Here is a 14,735-nt window from a genome sequence, read left to right on the forward strand (position 1 = left end):
AGATATTCCATACCTCTCAAAGCCTGACCACCTTTTATGTGGATTTTCTTCCCCTCACGCTCACAGGTACTTCTTTTCAAAAAGATGTTGTTAACCTTAACCAGTCTCTTGATTACTGGAACCATAACTTGTGTAAATGGTACATATCCTTCGCGAGCTTTGATGGAGATGGTCCGAGAGTTCCTTGCCTATTCTCACTTTTTGAAGAGAGAGGAAAAAAGAAGGAGCAGGGAGCCACATGGGGGCCTAGGAGAGAGAAGTGCACGGGTGTCTAGGGAGTAGAGCACCACCTCTTTCTCTCCTTTCTTATGTACTAAAGGTCCCTCCCTCTCAGTTTTCCTACCTTGAAAATTGGAAGACACTTAGATCCCTTATCATAATCAATTTCAATGGGATTCACTTAGAATCTTCTCTATCCAAAGGTAGAAATGGATTGGGATCTCCAAAATTGCTACCCAAATCATTTCTATCTCATTATCAATACTAACCTTTCGATATTCCAAATCATGTCGGAGTTTCCCACCCACAAAGGGTGAACCACGTAAACCAACAATCTTAAATGCTTAATGAAACCACTTATCATTTGCCGGTTCAAAGTAGGATCTTACATGTTATAGAGTATAGACAACAAAAATGAAAGAAATTGTTGAGAGGATGATGCTCCAATCTTGAACCATATGTGGAACGGGTATCAACTGTAAGAAGGGGAAAGTATAATATGGTCTAATGGGCTACTCAAACCCAAAGACCCTCGGGCCATGACAGTCCGGTGATATGGCAAACTACAATGGCGAGGGGGTGGGACCCACTAGAGCAAGAATGACCACTATGGTGGGTCTTAGTCTCTCTCCACTACTATGCATCATTTCATCAGACGGTTATGACCCTAAAGGACTATAGTTTTGCACAGTCCACTAGAATACAGTGTACATATATCTTTTACCTTATAAAAATTCAATGTTAGGGATATATCGGACCTTATAATGATCTTCGCCAACATCTTGGTGCAACCTCTCTACAAACTTCATCGGCATGTGGGAGAACTCTAAGCCTTTGAGGCGCTCAAAGCCTTGTGGCAACATTCTCAATTTTGTACCCAACCGAATCCTTAGAAAAAGAAGGCCAGGCATGGCTCTCTCCTCCACTTCACCCCATTCTTCTAACCCCTCCATTGCATAAAGAACAAGACTATTTAGATTGGGAAAGCCTCTTGCCCTGCAACCTCCTAGTCTCTTCCCTGTGTAGGCTGTCCACAAAATAAGGACGGCAAGATTTGGCAGAGCTTGCAGGGGCATGAATGGGTCCTCACTTAACTTAGTGTTGCATAACCACAACTTGGTGAGGCTTCCAAGAGATATAAATGAACTTGGTAGCTTCTCTAACTGCTCGTCTATCCGTAGCTGTTCAAGAGAAGATGGAAATATCTCTAATTTGAGACTATCCTCATTGATGGTCACCAAATCCAGATAGAGGAGGTTGCGCAGACTCCCAATGGAGGCTGCTAACTCCTCCCCATCTTCTTTTCTCACTCCAGCCATATGTAAACAGCGGAGCTCAGTCAACTTCCTTACCTGTCTAACTAGACCATCTTTTGCCACTATACTTGCCAAGGTTTGCAGGTTCCTTAGACACCCAATTGCCAAAGGTTCATCAGAATGTACATTGTTCGTGGAAAAAAGATGCCTCAAATTTACTAATCTTGAGATCCATTTTGGTAGGTTAACTACTTGTGTCCCCATTAGAACTAGAGTCCGAAGATTTTGGAGGTTTTGAAAGGTCACTGGAAGCTCCCCGATCAGACAATCTAAGTGCAAATACCTCAAACTTACCAAATTTCCAATTTCGGACAAACCCATGATTGAAGAATAGCTTTCTATATGCAGCACACGCAACAACGTGAGCTGAGGGAATATATGGTCCATGAAAGGAGGAGCTAACCAGCTGATTTCAAACTGCATGAACGAACGAACCCTATCCAGGCTATGGTTGGGTACATGATGAAAGGTACTATCAACGAGAGAGAGGCGACAGGGCTTCTCTTTAAGTATGGCCCCGCTTGCACTTAGATTTCATTGAATTTCTCCTCCTTGGATATGAAGAGCCCAAGCTCGCGCATACAATCATGGACCCGACACCTCTCCACTGTCCAATTGAGCTTCTCTACTTGAGCAATTTGAAGCATGTTTCTATCTAAAAGCTCTGTTAGATAATCTTTAGCCACATCCTCCATTGTTTTTCCTTGCTTTTCTTCAACAAATCCTTCTGCAATCCAATGTCTCTGTCCAAATCTCGTAATCTTCAGGGAAAAAACAGCAGCACAAGAAGCACGACTTGAGGCGAGAGGGTAAGTCCTCATAGCTCAAAGAAAGCACTCTTGAGAGTCTATCATCCCCTTCATTTGACTCCCAATTGTAATCATCTAGAATTCTTTTCCATGCTTGCGGGGTTCTTGCTTGCCTCGACATGAGGCCTCCCATAACCACAATAGCTAGTGGCAAGCCTTCGTATTTCTCCAAGAGCTTCTCAGCCAAGGCCTGTAACTCTTCTGGGCAGCTTCCTCCGTTACTGTTAAAAGCCTTCTTGTGAAAGAGCTCTTGAGCATCTTTCTCTCTCAAAGGCTCAATTTCATGAATCGCCTTCTTCACTGAAATTAACTTCGCGTTACGGGTAGTGATTATAGTCCTACTCTGGCGTCCACCTTCAATTAGGGTGACTCTCATGTTCTCCCACACCAATGGATCCCATACATCATCCAAAACCGCCAAATACTTTCTCTCTCTACAATAGTCCTTAAGCCTCTCTATGATTTGCCCATCACTCATTGAATCCAAAACATCTTTCCTGAATTCTCTCAAAATGGATTTGAAAACCTCCATGATTCCATAAGTTTGGGAAACTGTAACCCAAGCATAACGATCACCAGAGTGGTTTTCCCTGCACCACCCATACCAAACACTTTAAGCTCCAGCTCCTCATCCAACAAGAATTTGCTTAATTTTTCGACATCTTTATCGAAACCCACTATATCAGCTTCCTCTAAGTATGAAGAAACAATTCGAACCTCTTGCCATTTATCAGTTGAGATTGATGCTTCTCTTATTGGGTTTTCGAGCTTGTACGTTGACTTTCGTTTGGAGATATCGACGATCAGGCTTTTGATCCTTCTGATCTCTCCACCCACTTGGCGCCTAAGTCTACACTGCTCAATCAATTCTTTGATGCTGCAAAACTGAGGAGGGAGGAAGGGGGAGGAAACCTTTAAGCTGGCGATTCTTCCTCTCTCTCTTCAATTGGAGAGTTTCCACTTGGATCGTGAATTTGTCGAGGATTTCTTCTGCTTCATATGCTGCTTCTCTTACTTGAACTACCCAAGTCTTTGCAACCTCATCATTCTCTCTTCTTCTTTCAGAGCATCCTTTAGATAGGATTGCATGGCGTCCAACTCTTTCCGGAGCCATTCTAATTCTTTGCGCGAGAAGAGCTGTGCTTCTTCAGACAAGAGGTCGAAGAGTTTCTCGAGCAGGAAGGTCACTACTGCATCTGCCATCTCTCTCTAGAATGGTGGTACTGCTAAACACTAAGGAGCAAGTTTAGGACAGCATCTGCCATCTCTCTCTCAAGCATCTGCTGGTCTCTCTCTCAATCGATCTCCCTCTCTCTCTCTCAAGCATCTACCATCTCTCTCTCTAGAATGATGGTACTCAGTGCTAAACACTAAGGGGCAAGTTTAGAACATCGTCTGGCATCTCTCTCTCAAGCATCTGCTGGTCTTTTTCTCAATCCATCTTCCTCTCTCTCTCAAGCATCTACATCTTTCACTCTCTGGTGTTGACTTTTTTTCCCACCACCTGTAAATGTCATAAATTACACGACCAATTGACTTTTTCTCTCTAATCCATTGTCCAGAAACCATTATTGTCCCTGAAAGTCACAAAAAAATCCATTATGTGAGATGTAAAATCACATTGCGAATTGTTCGTCCAAGGGCCAATAATAAATCTCTTTTTTTAGGTTTTGTTTTTTATTTAAAAATAATTTTAATCAAATTTTTTAGCCCACCTCAAAATTTTCATAAGAAGAGGTGGTTTTGATGGTTAAATATCCTCAAATTGATCATCTCAACGTCAATATGCATAGACATGAAAAAATAAATATATTTCAAGTTTTGAAAATAGTATATTTTTGAACCATCAATTTTCAAGATGTTCAAGGGAAATGGATTAAAGTTGTTGTGATAGGAACCTATGCTTTAGTTATCACATTGTTGGTTTCCATTCTCACCAATAATATCATCCCACTAATACCTTCAAAAAAGCTAACTTCAAATATGCTTGAATAAAAAGATAAGGGCCGCAGCTTGTCTTCCCCACAAAATTCCCCTAATTTTTCTTTTTTCAAGATTTTCATATATCTACACCATATTCGAAGCTCCAAATTTAACAATTAAAGATGAAAATATATTTTAAGGCTATCACAAAGATTTTCAGTATCGAAACCACATTTCTTGATACTATTTGAATGTGCACTCTCTCAAGCACCTGTCGGTCTTAGTATTGCTTCAGGTGCCTAATTATTTTATCAGAAACCCAATTATGCTTATAATATTTTTTATATTTTTCCTTTTTTACGTGATAATATAAAAAACAATACATATAAATTTTAAACATTTTTTTTCAATTTTTGGGTTTTTTTTTTAGATTTTTTTACCAAAATTGCATGTTTCAAAAACAATCGGGGCACCAATCAGCGGATCTAGTCGGAATCGGTTGGATTAATTGGATGGGGCCAAGACCCGATCTGTTGTTTTGAATAATAGGTTGCAACTAACATTTAGGATCACTGCATCTCAAGTTTGATTCCTACTACTCAAGGGCCCGTTTAGCTTCCTCAATCATGGGGAAAAGTATATCGTATTGGAGTTGGTATTTATTGGAGTTGACATTTACTAGAATATGTATGTATGTTGTTTGCATATTATATGGTAGAGATTAGAAAAATGCAAATTCACTGTTTAGATAGCCTGGAATATATTTTTTCTGAAAATTTTAATTTTTTATAAATTATTAAAATTAAACATTTCAAATGTTCTTATTATTGAATCTTTTTTCTGGAGTGTTTGTCCAAGTAAGGTGAGTTAAAAATTATGGAGTTATATTATATATATATATATATATATATATATATATTTATATATATTATTTTATGATTTACATCTCTTAAAACCCTTGACATCCAGAATGGGTGTGAACATCAAAATGAATCTTAAAACCCTTGACATCCAGAATGGGTGTGAACATCAAAATGAATACTTCACCAAAACTTTGTATCTACCAATATATCTTTTGCCTGTTGACATTGGGAAGCCGCATGGATTTCTTAGTAGAGGTGCGCCTCCCTCTCTTCACTAATTTTCTACATTATTTTCTCCCCGAGTGTACTTAAACCCATGAGAGTTTGTCTTCAGATTACTCTCTACGGTTTTAGGGTTTCTCATAAACCCAATCCAAACTATAGTTAGCAGGGACTATCAATAAATCGGTTCATCATAAACTTGGAAATAATTTGTTTTTATTTTTAATAGTCAGATGAAAAAATCGAGTAAAAAATACGAATAATACTTCATATAAAGATACCGTTAATATATCAGATTACGTTAAAAAAATTGGAGTAAAAAAATTGGATAAATTTATAATATTAGAAATTTTGAAATTTTAAATAATAAAAATTGTGTCAAAACCATTAATAACTAATTCATCAATAAAAACGTTACTAGACTAATATAATTAAGTCAATTAATTTAGATGATTCGAGACTGTCATCCAATCGTCAAATATTAAATACATAATTAACTAGTACATACAAAAAAAAAATGTACTACATAAATCTACCCATTAAATACTTTAAAAAACACACAACTACTTATCATGTACCAAAAACAAATAAATTTATTTATTAAATATTTTTAACTATAGTATGGTGACAAATATACTATATAAATTTATTCATTATAGTATGGTGACCAATATACGATATAAATTTATTCATTATAGTATGGTGACAAATATACTATATAAATTTATTTATTAAGTACTTAGTGATCCAATACAACGGTTGTATCATAGTATAATGCAACGACATTTATATAAAACCATATTTGTGATATTTGTATGACCCCAAATTTTGCACATATACTCTCTTCATCTCAATAATCAATCTCCCCAAAAAAAAAAGTTCAATTTGAATCCTAGAAAAGGTCAAAATGAGTCATCTCCAAAAACAAATCTAGACCATTCATTTTGTGAATTTCAAGATCTTAACATTTATAGACTCAAAATCTTAATCTTTTTTTTTTTTTTAACATTGTTCAATGATAATAAAACTGTCCAAAACAATTGAAAATGAAATAATCTTTTTAAGACTTACATCTAAGCATCTTATCAAAATGAACGGTCTATATTAATTGGATTAAAAAAATATTTTTTTAATTATATTTTCAAATTTATTTATTTTTTTTGTGACCGTTAAATTGAATAAAAAAAAATATATATTTCAAAATTTAGATCAAACAGTCATAAAATAAATTTTTAGCCTCGTTGCATCATATTCTTATACAACGATTACATGATATCATTGCTCATACTTAAACATCACACCAACCTAACATCATTGCTACTCAGCAGGCTAAAAAAATACACGATTTTTTTTCTACCATGGTCACTCCCTATCTATGGTTAAAGTTTTATAAGTTTATTTAGTTGAAACTTGAAAACAGGCTCGTAGAAATTTTGGGTTTCACATCTCTCTGTGTCTACGGTTTGGAGAGAGAAGAAGGAAGAGAAGAAATTAGGGCTGGCTCATAGGTATTAGGGTTTATAGAGAGGGAAGAAAAAAGAAGAAGAGGTCATCGGCTTCACACACCCTGGAAGAGGCCCTCACTGATTTTTAGAGAGAGAAAAGGAAGATGGGATGCTGATTTGGGATAGTTTGAAGAGGGTTTTTCTCTGTGATTTTCTCTGATTTGGGATGTTGTTTGAGAGAAAGTCCTAACTATACTGATTTGTGAAGACGCCCTAACTGATTTTGAGAGAGAGAGAAAAGGAAGAGGGTTTTTTATTTTCTTGGGGAAACAGCAAGCAGAGCTGAAGGATTAGGTTTGGGGAACTAATCCTATATGTACAATTGCTTGCTCCGGTAAGTTTACAGTTTACACTATATTGTTTATCTTTGTTATCACATAATAAAAAACAAAATATTGCTTACTTAGTCCTGTAGTCACACTCTCTGCTTCTCATTCATCAGTAAAAGACTATGTTTTGAGCTCTAATTTGTGCCATAAACGGTATTTTCATAAAAACAATTATCACACAAATAATCACCGAAGTCTGCATGTATATGATTTTCTTTACACAATGATTTGCTATAAACAGTATTTCATTTACACAATGATTTTCCATTATAACAACTGAAATCTGCATCTATTTGTTGAAGTTTAAAAAAAAAGAGAAAAAAAAAATTCATACCTTCAATCTGCAACAGTGGCTTTGAAGAACACGGTGGGGATAAAAATTTCTATTGTAGGTTTCTTTTGAAATAATATTTTATTTCAAAAGCATGAAAGTAGCAATGGCTGCAATACACAAAACAGGAAGAAAAAAAAAAGAAAGAAAGATTATAGGTAAAAAAAGATACGATTTTTTGGCCTGATTTGCTAACTATGATCCAAACTGATATTAATGGAAAAAAAGCATTTTTACCCTACAGATATCAACAATGGTTAGTTGAATCTATTGATTTTTCTTTTTTTTCTCAAACTCCTTTATTTCTTGGGAAATTCTCATTTTCCATAATTTTTCTTTCTACTGATTTGTTTTTCTTCTTGTTCGATCACTGTAGAAATGGGTGAGTGCGACTCCCGTGAAGCATAAGAAGTTGTGAAAGCTATGTTTCTATTTTATATGATATTTTTTGTTTTCTTGGGTTACTGATTTTGGTTAATTTGATTGTGAAGTCCAAAATCAGGTACACCAGTGGCAAAAATTGCGGATTTAGGTTTAAATTTTTATGGATTTAATTATTTCCTCATCTTGTACCTTCACTATGAATTTTTTGGTTAATTTTTATGGATTTAATTTTTTAATTATTTCTTGTAAATTCTAAGGAAAGACCAAATCACGATAACAAATGTATTTGCGCAATATGGGTAAAATTAAGGTTTGGATTCTGAAACTTCTTTTATTTATTTCTTAATTAGTTGCTTGCATCTTCAGTTAGCTTTTTATCCCTATTTCTCTCTCTGCAAATACACAAATTAGACATTTATTTCTTAATTAGTTGTTTGCATTTTCAGTTAGCTTTTTATCCCTATTTCTCTCTCTGCAAATACGTAAATTAGACTTGTGGATCGCCATCACTATTGTATAAACGTTAACCTTCTATAGGAAAAATAAAATGAAAACAAAAAAACACACAACAATTGGATTTAGGGTTCTATCTGTAATTGGAGTAGTGTTAATTTTTTTTGCATTCTTTGTTTTAGGTGGGGCTTTCTTTCTCCTCCTGTGATTTCTTTCAGCACTCTCTCCATTCTATCGAAGAAACCCTAAAGCTATTTGACATTGAACAGAAAACATGGTTTTTGTAAGACTTTTTGACAATAGGACTTTGGCCTTGGACTGCCCCCCTCATTCCACTGACCTCAGAACCCTAAAACTCGTGGTGGAAGCCAGAGTGGGAATCCCTGCCTCCCTACAGCGCTTTCTCTTCTCCACATCGATGCTCCTCCATCAATGTCCAGGGGAGAAGAAGCTTTCGGAAATGGGTATTCTTTGTGATTCCACCCTCATGCTTCATCTTCCTCTTATGGGGGGAATGCAAGCTCCAGTTGTCCCCAAGCCCCGGCTCGAATTCCTTAACACGAAACCTCCACCGAATTACGTGGCTGGTCTCGGTCGAGGTGCCACTGGCTTCACCACCCGGTCTGATATTGGCCCTGCAAGAGCTGCCCCTGACCTTCCGGACCGCGCGGCCACCACCATCGGTGGGGCTGCCATTGGGCCGCCAGGGGGCATTGGCCGTGGTCGAGGGAGGGGTGCAGGTGGCCCTGAGGATGAAGAAGATGACGAGGCTGATGAGAAGGGCTACGACGAGAACCAGAAGTTTGACGAGTTCGAGGGGAATGATGTTGGCCTTTTTGCATCAGCGGAGTATGATGAGGATGACAAGGAGGCGGATGCGGTATGGGAGAGCATCGACAAGCGCATGGATTCGAGGCGGAAGGACCGGAGGGAGGCGAGGTTGAAGCAGGAGATTGAGAAGTACAGGGCTTCCAACCCCAAAATCACTGAGCAATTTGCTGATTTGAAGAGGAAGCTACATACTATGTCGGCGCAGGATTGGGACAGCATACCAGAGATTGGGGACTACTCTCTGAGGAACAAGAAGAAGAGGTTTGAGAGCTTCGTGCCAGTTCCTGACACTCTGCTTGAGAAGGCTCGTCAAGAGAAAGAGCACGTCACCGCCCTCGAACCCAAGAGCATGGCGGCCGGTGGGACAGAGACCCCATGGGCACAGACCCCTGTGACTGACCTCACAGCGGTGGGTGAAGGAAGGGGCACCGTTTTGTCATTGAAGTTGGATAGGCTATCTGATTCAGTGTCGGGTTTGACGGTGGTGGATCCCAAGGGGTACCTGACCGACCTCAAGAGCATGAAGATCACCAGTGATGCTGAGATTTCAGACATCAAGAAGGCGAGGTTGTTGCTGAAATCTGTGACGCAGACTAATCCCAAGCACCCCCCTGGATGGATTGCAGCCGCAAGGTTGGAGGAGGTCGCTGGCAAGATCCAGGCAGCGAGACATCTGATTCAGAAGGGGTGCGAGGAGTGTCCCAAGAATGAAGATGTGTGGCTCGAGGCATGTAGGCTGGCGAGTCCTGATGAAGCCAAGGCCGTGATCGCGAGGGGTGTCAAGTCGATTTCCAACTCGGTGAAGCTGTGGATGCAGGCAGCAAAATTGGAGCATGACGACGCGAACAAGAGTAGGGTGTTGAGAAAGGGGCTCGAGCACATTCCCGATTCTGTGAGGTTGTGGAAGGCAGTGGTGGAACTTGCTAACGAGGAGGATGCGCGACTGTTGCTTCAGAGAGCCGTTGAGTGTTGTCCTCTTCATGTTGAGCTGTGGCTTGCACTTGCGAGGCTTGAGACCTATGACCAAGCAAAGAAGGTTCTCAACAAGGCGAGGGAGAAACTCTCTAAAGAGCCAACCATTTGGATAACGGCCGCGAAGCTTGAGGAGGCGAATGGGAATACTGCCATGGTGGGGAAGATCATTGAAAGGGCCATCAGATCTTTGCAAAGAGAAGGAGTGGTCATTGACAGGGAGGCTTGGATGAAGGAGGCAGAGGCAGCGGAGCGTGCCGGTTCAGTAGCAACTTGCCAGGCTATAATTAAGAACACTATCGGTATCGGCGTGGAGGAAGAAGATCGCAAGAGAACTTGGGTTGCCGATGCTGAGGAATGCAAGAAGAGGGGCTCTATTGAGACTGCCAGAGCAATCTACGGCCATGCGCTTACTGTGTTCTTGACAAAGAAAAGCATATGGCTCAAGGCTGCACAGCTCGAGAAGAGTCATGGGACCAGAGAGTCCCTCGATGCCTTGCTGAGGAAGGCTGTCACGTATAGACCACAGGCCGAGGTGCTTTGGTTGATGGGTGCAAAGGAGAAATGGCTGGCGGGTGATGTGCCTGCTGCCCGAGCGATCCTGCAAGAGGCATATGCTGCAATTCCTAACTCGGAGGAGATCTGGCTTGCCGCCTTCAAGCTTGAATTCGAGAATCATGAGCCTGAGAGAGCGAGGATGCTTCTTGCCAAGGCGCGAGAGAGGGGAGGAACCGAGAGGGTCTGGATGAAGTCAGCGATCGTTGAGAGAGAGTTGGGGAATGTTTCTGAGGAGAGGAGGTTGTTAGAGGAGGGGTTAAAACTCTTCCCATCCTTCTTCAAATTGTGGCTCATGCTTGGGCAGCTGGAGGAACGCATTGGTAACCTGGAGAAAGCCAAGCAAGTGTATGAATCGGGTTTGAAGCACTGCCCAAACCCGACTTCTGTTCCCCTGTGGCTCTCTGTTGCTAATGTGGAGGAGCGTATGAATGGGCTCAGTAAAGCAAGGGCAGTCCTTACAACTGCTAGGAAGAGGATCCCTCAAAACCAACATCTTTGGTTGGCCGCCATTAGAGCAGAAGCCAGGCATGGGAAGAAGAAGGAAGCTGACGTCCTTTTGGCAAAGGCATTGCAGGAGTGCCCCACGAGTGGGATCTTGTGGGCAGCTTCCATAGAGCTGGCTCCTCGACCCCAGCGCAAATCTCGGAGTTCAGAAGCTGTGACGCGATTAACTCAGGATCCATACGTGACTGCAGAGGTGGCCATTCTGTTCTGGCAGAAAAGATCAATTGACAAGGCCCGGACTTGGTTTAACAGGGCAGTCACACATGACCCTGATATTGGGGATTCTTGGGCCCTATACTACAAGTTTGAGCTTCAGCATGGGACTGAGGATAGCCAGAAAGATGTCCTCGATCGATGCGTCTCTGCTGAGCCGAGGCATGGACCGAGATGGACGCAGGTTTCTAAGGCCATTGAGAATTCTCATCAGCCAATCGAGGCTATCCTAAAAAAGGTGGTAGTTGCCTTGGGGAAAGACGAAGGATTTGTGGTCCCTGAATGTAAATATTAAGATAGTGTTGGTGTGGGACATTTGTTCTTCCATGCTTTCTACATTTTCTTCTTTTGTAGCTTATGGTATCCTTTTTTTTAAAACAATTTTACTTACTATGACTAGTGCAGAAGAGTGTTTAGTGATGCTGAGGTGGGGTTTGGAATGTAGATGAAATAGATTGTTTTTCCATGGTCATATGACTGCTACAGATGAAACTGTTCTTGCAAGAACCTATTTGGTTAAGTTTCATTTCTTTGTTGCATTGCCGATCTCATGCATACGTCTATGTTGTTCATCACGTGGTACATGTGTGCAAATATCTCTTGAATGGATCTTTATTTATTGTTTAGTGAAGAATATCTGCTGTTCTTGTTTTTTCATGCGTTATTGCTCCTTTTTTAAGTGCTGTTGTTTCTCTAGACTCTAGTATGAGTATTTTTATTTAATTATTTTTTCAAATACATTGCTGGCATTTTGAGTCACTTGTACATCAATCTAGTCCTTCTATTTATGCCCTTGTTTCTTCTTGTTTTCCACCCTTTAGATGTTCTAAGTTGTTGGTTGCATTGTTGTTGATAAAGAAGAAAGCTGGTTTGTTGCTTTTTCTTAATTCGTACTGTTGAAGATCTGGTTGAACTTTCTTTCTATTGATTATGCTATCTTGTACACCCTAGTTTGAATGATCTACACGCTGCTGCTCATTGTATTAAGTTGCTCATATTTTGTTTTTAGGTACCTCTGGTTTCTTCTTGAATTGAATAATGATCAGTATCCTTTAGAGCTTCAAATCTGAATGGATGCTCATCTATGGGTCATAAGGGTTGTATTTCTCTCAATGCGTTGTCATGGTCCATACTATCTTCTCTCGTGGTTTGACCTTTGTTTTTGATCTAATATAAACTATCTGGTGTTCTGATTTTCTCCAAGTCTTGTTTTCTTTCTTGATATATTTATATTGCTCTCTTATTTGAATGTCTCTTTTTAATACATTGTATGTGTCTTGAATGTCTTTGTGCATTAATCTAGTCATCCTACTTAAGCTCTGGTTTCCTTCTTAATTGATTTTTGTGGAATGCGGGCTCCAAGGATATGAGGTGATGGTTAGTTCCACTTGTCAGCACAATGACATTGGCTTCACCCCATTGGTGGGAAATCTATCTTTGGGGATTTCATGGGGCCCCTCCCCCCTACTCCCGTGGCCACAGATAAAGCCAGAAGTTATTAACACACATAACATTAGTAGTAGTGGTAGTAGGAGTAAAGTTTGCAGGAGAGGAGAAGAAGCGCAGACCCTGCTCTGTAGCGGAGCTGGTGGTTGGGAGTGAGTGTTTGAGGTAAAATTTTGAAAGACGATGGCAGCCACTGCAGCTATACCCACGGCGACCCCATTCCTAAGTGGAGGCAGCACGTGAAGAGCGCAATGGCTCAGGCAGCCAGGCGGCTTGCTGCTCTGGGGAGGCTCTTCTAGTCGGCAGGTGGTGGTCGCGGCGGCTGGTGCTGCTAAGAAATCTTGGATCCCTGCTGTCAAAGGAGGTAGCAACTTCATCGACCCCTAATGGCTCGATGGCTCGTGAGTACACCACTCACCACCGACCTTTTCCTTTTCTTCTCTCTCAATTGTAACAATCAGCAACACAGATATTTGATGCATGTGATTGCAATTAAGACGATGAAAACTGTTTTTAATTTCAAAAGAAATAAATCATTCACATTTAGAGATTAGAGGTTATGTTTCCGAAGAAGGCTAATAATCCATGAGAACAACTATTTATGTGTACATCATCGACAACTTTCAAGTTTGAATTAAGTATTTGTTGATGATTTCTATAAAAGAAAAAATATTTGTTGATAATTACATATTTCTATATAAATAACAACAAAGGAAGTACTTGTTATAGGAAGAGGACACCTTTTTAGTCCGTATATTATCATTTGATGTCCTTATCCACATGAATTACAAGGAGCACCCCAACACACACAATAGCTGAGAGTATTATTATCTGGGAAATTAATCCCTAAATTTCTTCCGACAGACTTCCAGGTGACTATGGGTTTGATCCCCTGGGGTTGGGCAAAGACCCTGCATTCCTAAAATGGTACAGAGAGGCAGAGCTCATCCATGGGCGCTGAGCTATGGCAGCGGTGGTCGGGATCTTTGTGGGCCAGGCATGGAACGACATCCCATTGTTCAAAGCTGGTGCCGACCCTGGTGCCATTGCCCCCTTGTCGTTTGGGTCCTTGCTTGGGACGCAGCTGCTGCTGATAGGATGGGTGGGAGAGCAAGAGGTGGGTCGACTTCTTCAACCCCAAGTCACAGTCGGTGGAGTGGGCGACACCATGGTCGAAGACTGCCGAGAACTTTGTCAATGCCACTGGTGAGCAGGGGTACCCCGGGGACAAGTTCTTCAACCCTCTGTCTTGCTAGAACCATCCAGGATGGACAGTAGATCCCAGACACAGAGAAGCTCGAGAGGCTGAAGTTGGCCGAGATAAAGCATGCCCGCAACGCCATGCTCGCAATGCTCATCTTCTACTTTGAGGCCAGACAAGGCAAAACCCCTCTCGGAGCCCTCGGATTGTAATCTCTAAACATTACCACTAATCTTCATCTCCATTCACAATCCTTCCTCCTTTGTATTTCACAGTGTTTTATGTGTTTGTGTTTGGTGAGCCAGCCATCTTGCGGACAGCATTGCATTTTTTTCTTGTGTGATTCTCTGTGAATATTATCATGTAACAAAGTAGTGGTTCACCTTTTCTTATTAGGAGGCCAGTGTCTTCTCTCTTTCTACATACTTATGTGTTATGAGTCTATGTACAAGAGTTTAAAACCTTTTAAGCAACTTATTTAATTTTCAATTCCAAGCTTAAAAGTATTAAAATTAGGTGTATACCAAGGCAAACTTGCTCTTCTCACTAGAATTCTAGTTGAGAGCTTTGGCTCTGAAGAAAAATGTCAATAAAGGCGATCACATCACCTCAAATAAATAATCATTCACGGCTTAAACCAATCAATTAACATGGGC

The 14,735-nt window shown here is 40.4% G+C and overlaps 2 protein-coding genes and 1 pseudogene across 3 annotated transcripts; 2 read left to right on the forward strand and 1 right to left on the reverse strand.

Annotated features, from left to right (window-relative positions):
* Positions 1-819: 819 nt before the first annotated feature.
* On the reverse strand, positions 820-3,691 carry LOC18447532 (disease resistance protein RPM1). Its single transcript, XM_088849181.1, is given in 6 exon segments — positions 820-2,066; positions 2,069-2,279; positions 2,281-2,921; positions 2,924-3,253; positions 3,255-3,436; positions 3,439-3,691. Coding segments are annotated over 6 exon segments (2,595 nt in total). The 5' UTR covers positions 3,548-3,691; the 3' UTR covers positions 820-944.
* Positions 3,692-6,770: 3,079 nt separating this feature from the next.
* EMB2770 (pre-mRNA splicing factor-like protein) lies at positions 6,771-11,904 on the forward strand. The gene is made up of 2 exons (XM_006857628.4): positions 6,771-7,191; positions 8,537-11,904. The coding sequence occupies exon 2, from the start codon at positions 8,629-8,631 to the stop codon at positions 11,725-11,727; it is 3,099 nt and encodes a 1,032-aa protein (XP_006857690.1). The 5' UTR covers positions 6,771-7,191; positions 8,537-8,628; the 3' UTR covers positions 11,728-11,904.
* A 1,015-nt stretch (positions 11,905-12,919) lies between these two features.
* On the forward strand, positions 12,920-14,474 carry LOC110008417 (chlorophyll a-b binding protein CP24 10A, chloroplastic-like; annotated as a pseudogene). Its single transcript, XR_016042250.1, has 2 exons — positions 12,920-13,279; positions 13,743-14,474. The product of XR_016042250.1 is annotated as a chlorophyll a-b binding protein CP24 10A, chloroplastic-like (transcript).
* The last annotated feature ends 261 nt before the right edge of the window (positions 14,475-14,735 follow it).

Source organism: Amborella trichopoda, chromosome 10 (assembly GCF_054954075.1).
Source record: "Amborella trichopoda isolate Santa Cruz 75 chromosome 10, AtrichopodaSantaCruz75HAP2 v2.0, whole genome shotgun sequence".
Lineage (NCBI taxonomy): Eukaryota > Viridiplantae > Streptophyta > Magnoliopsida > Amborellales > Amborellaceae > Amborella > Amborella trichopoda.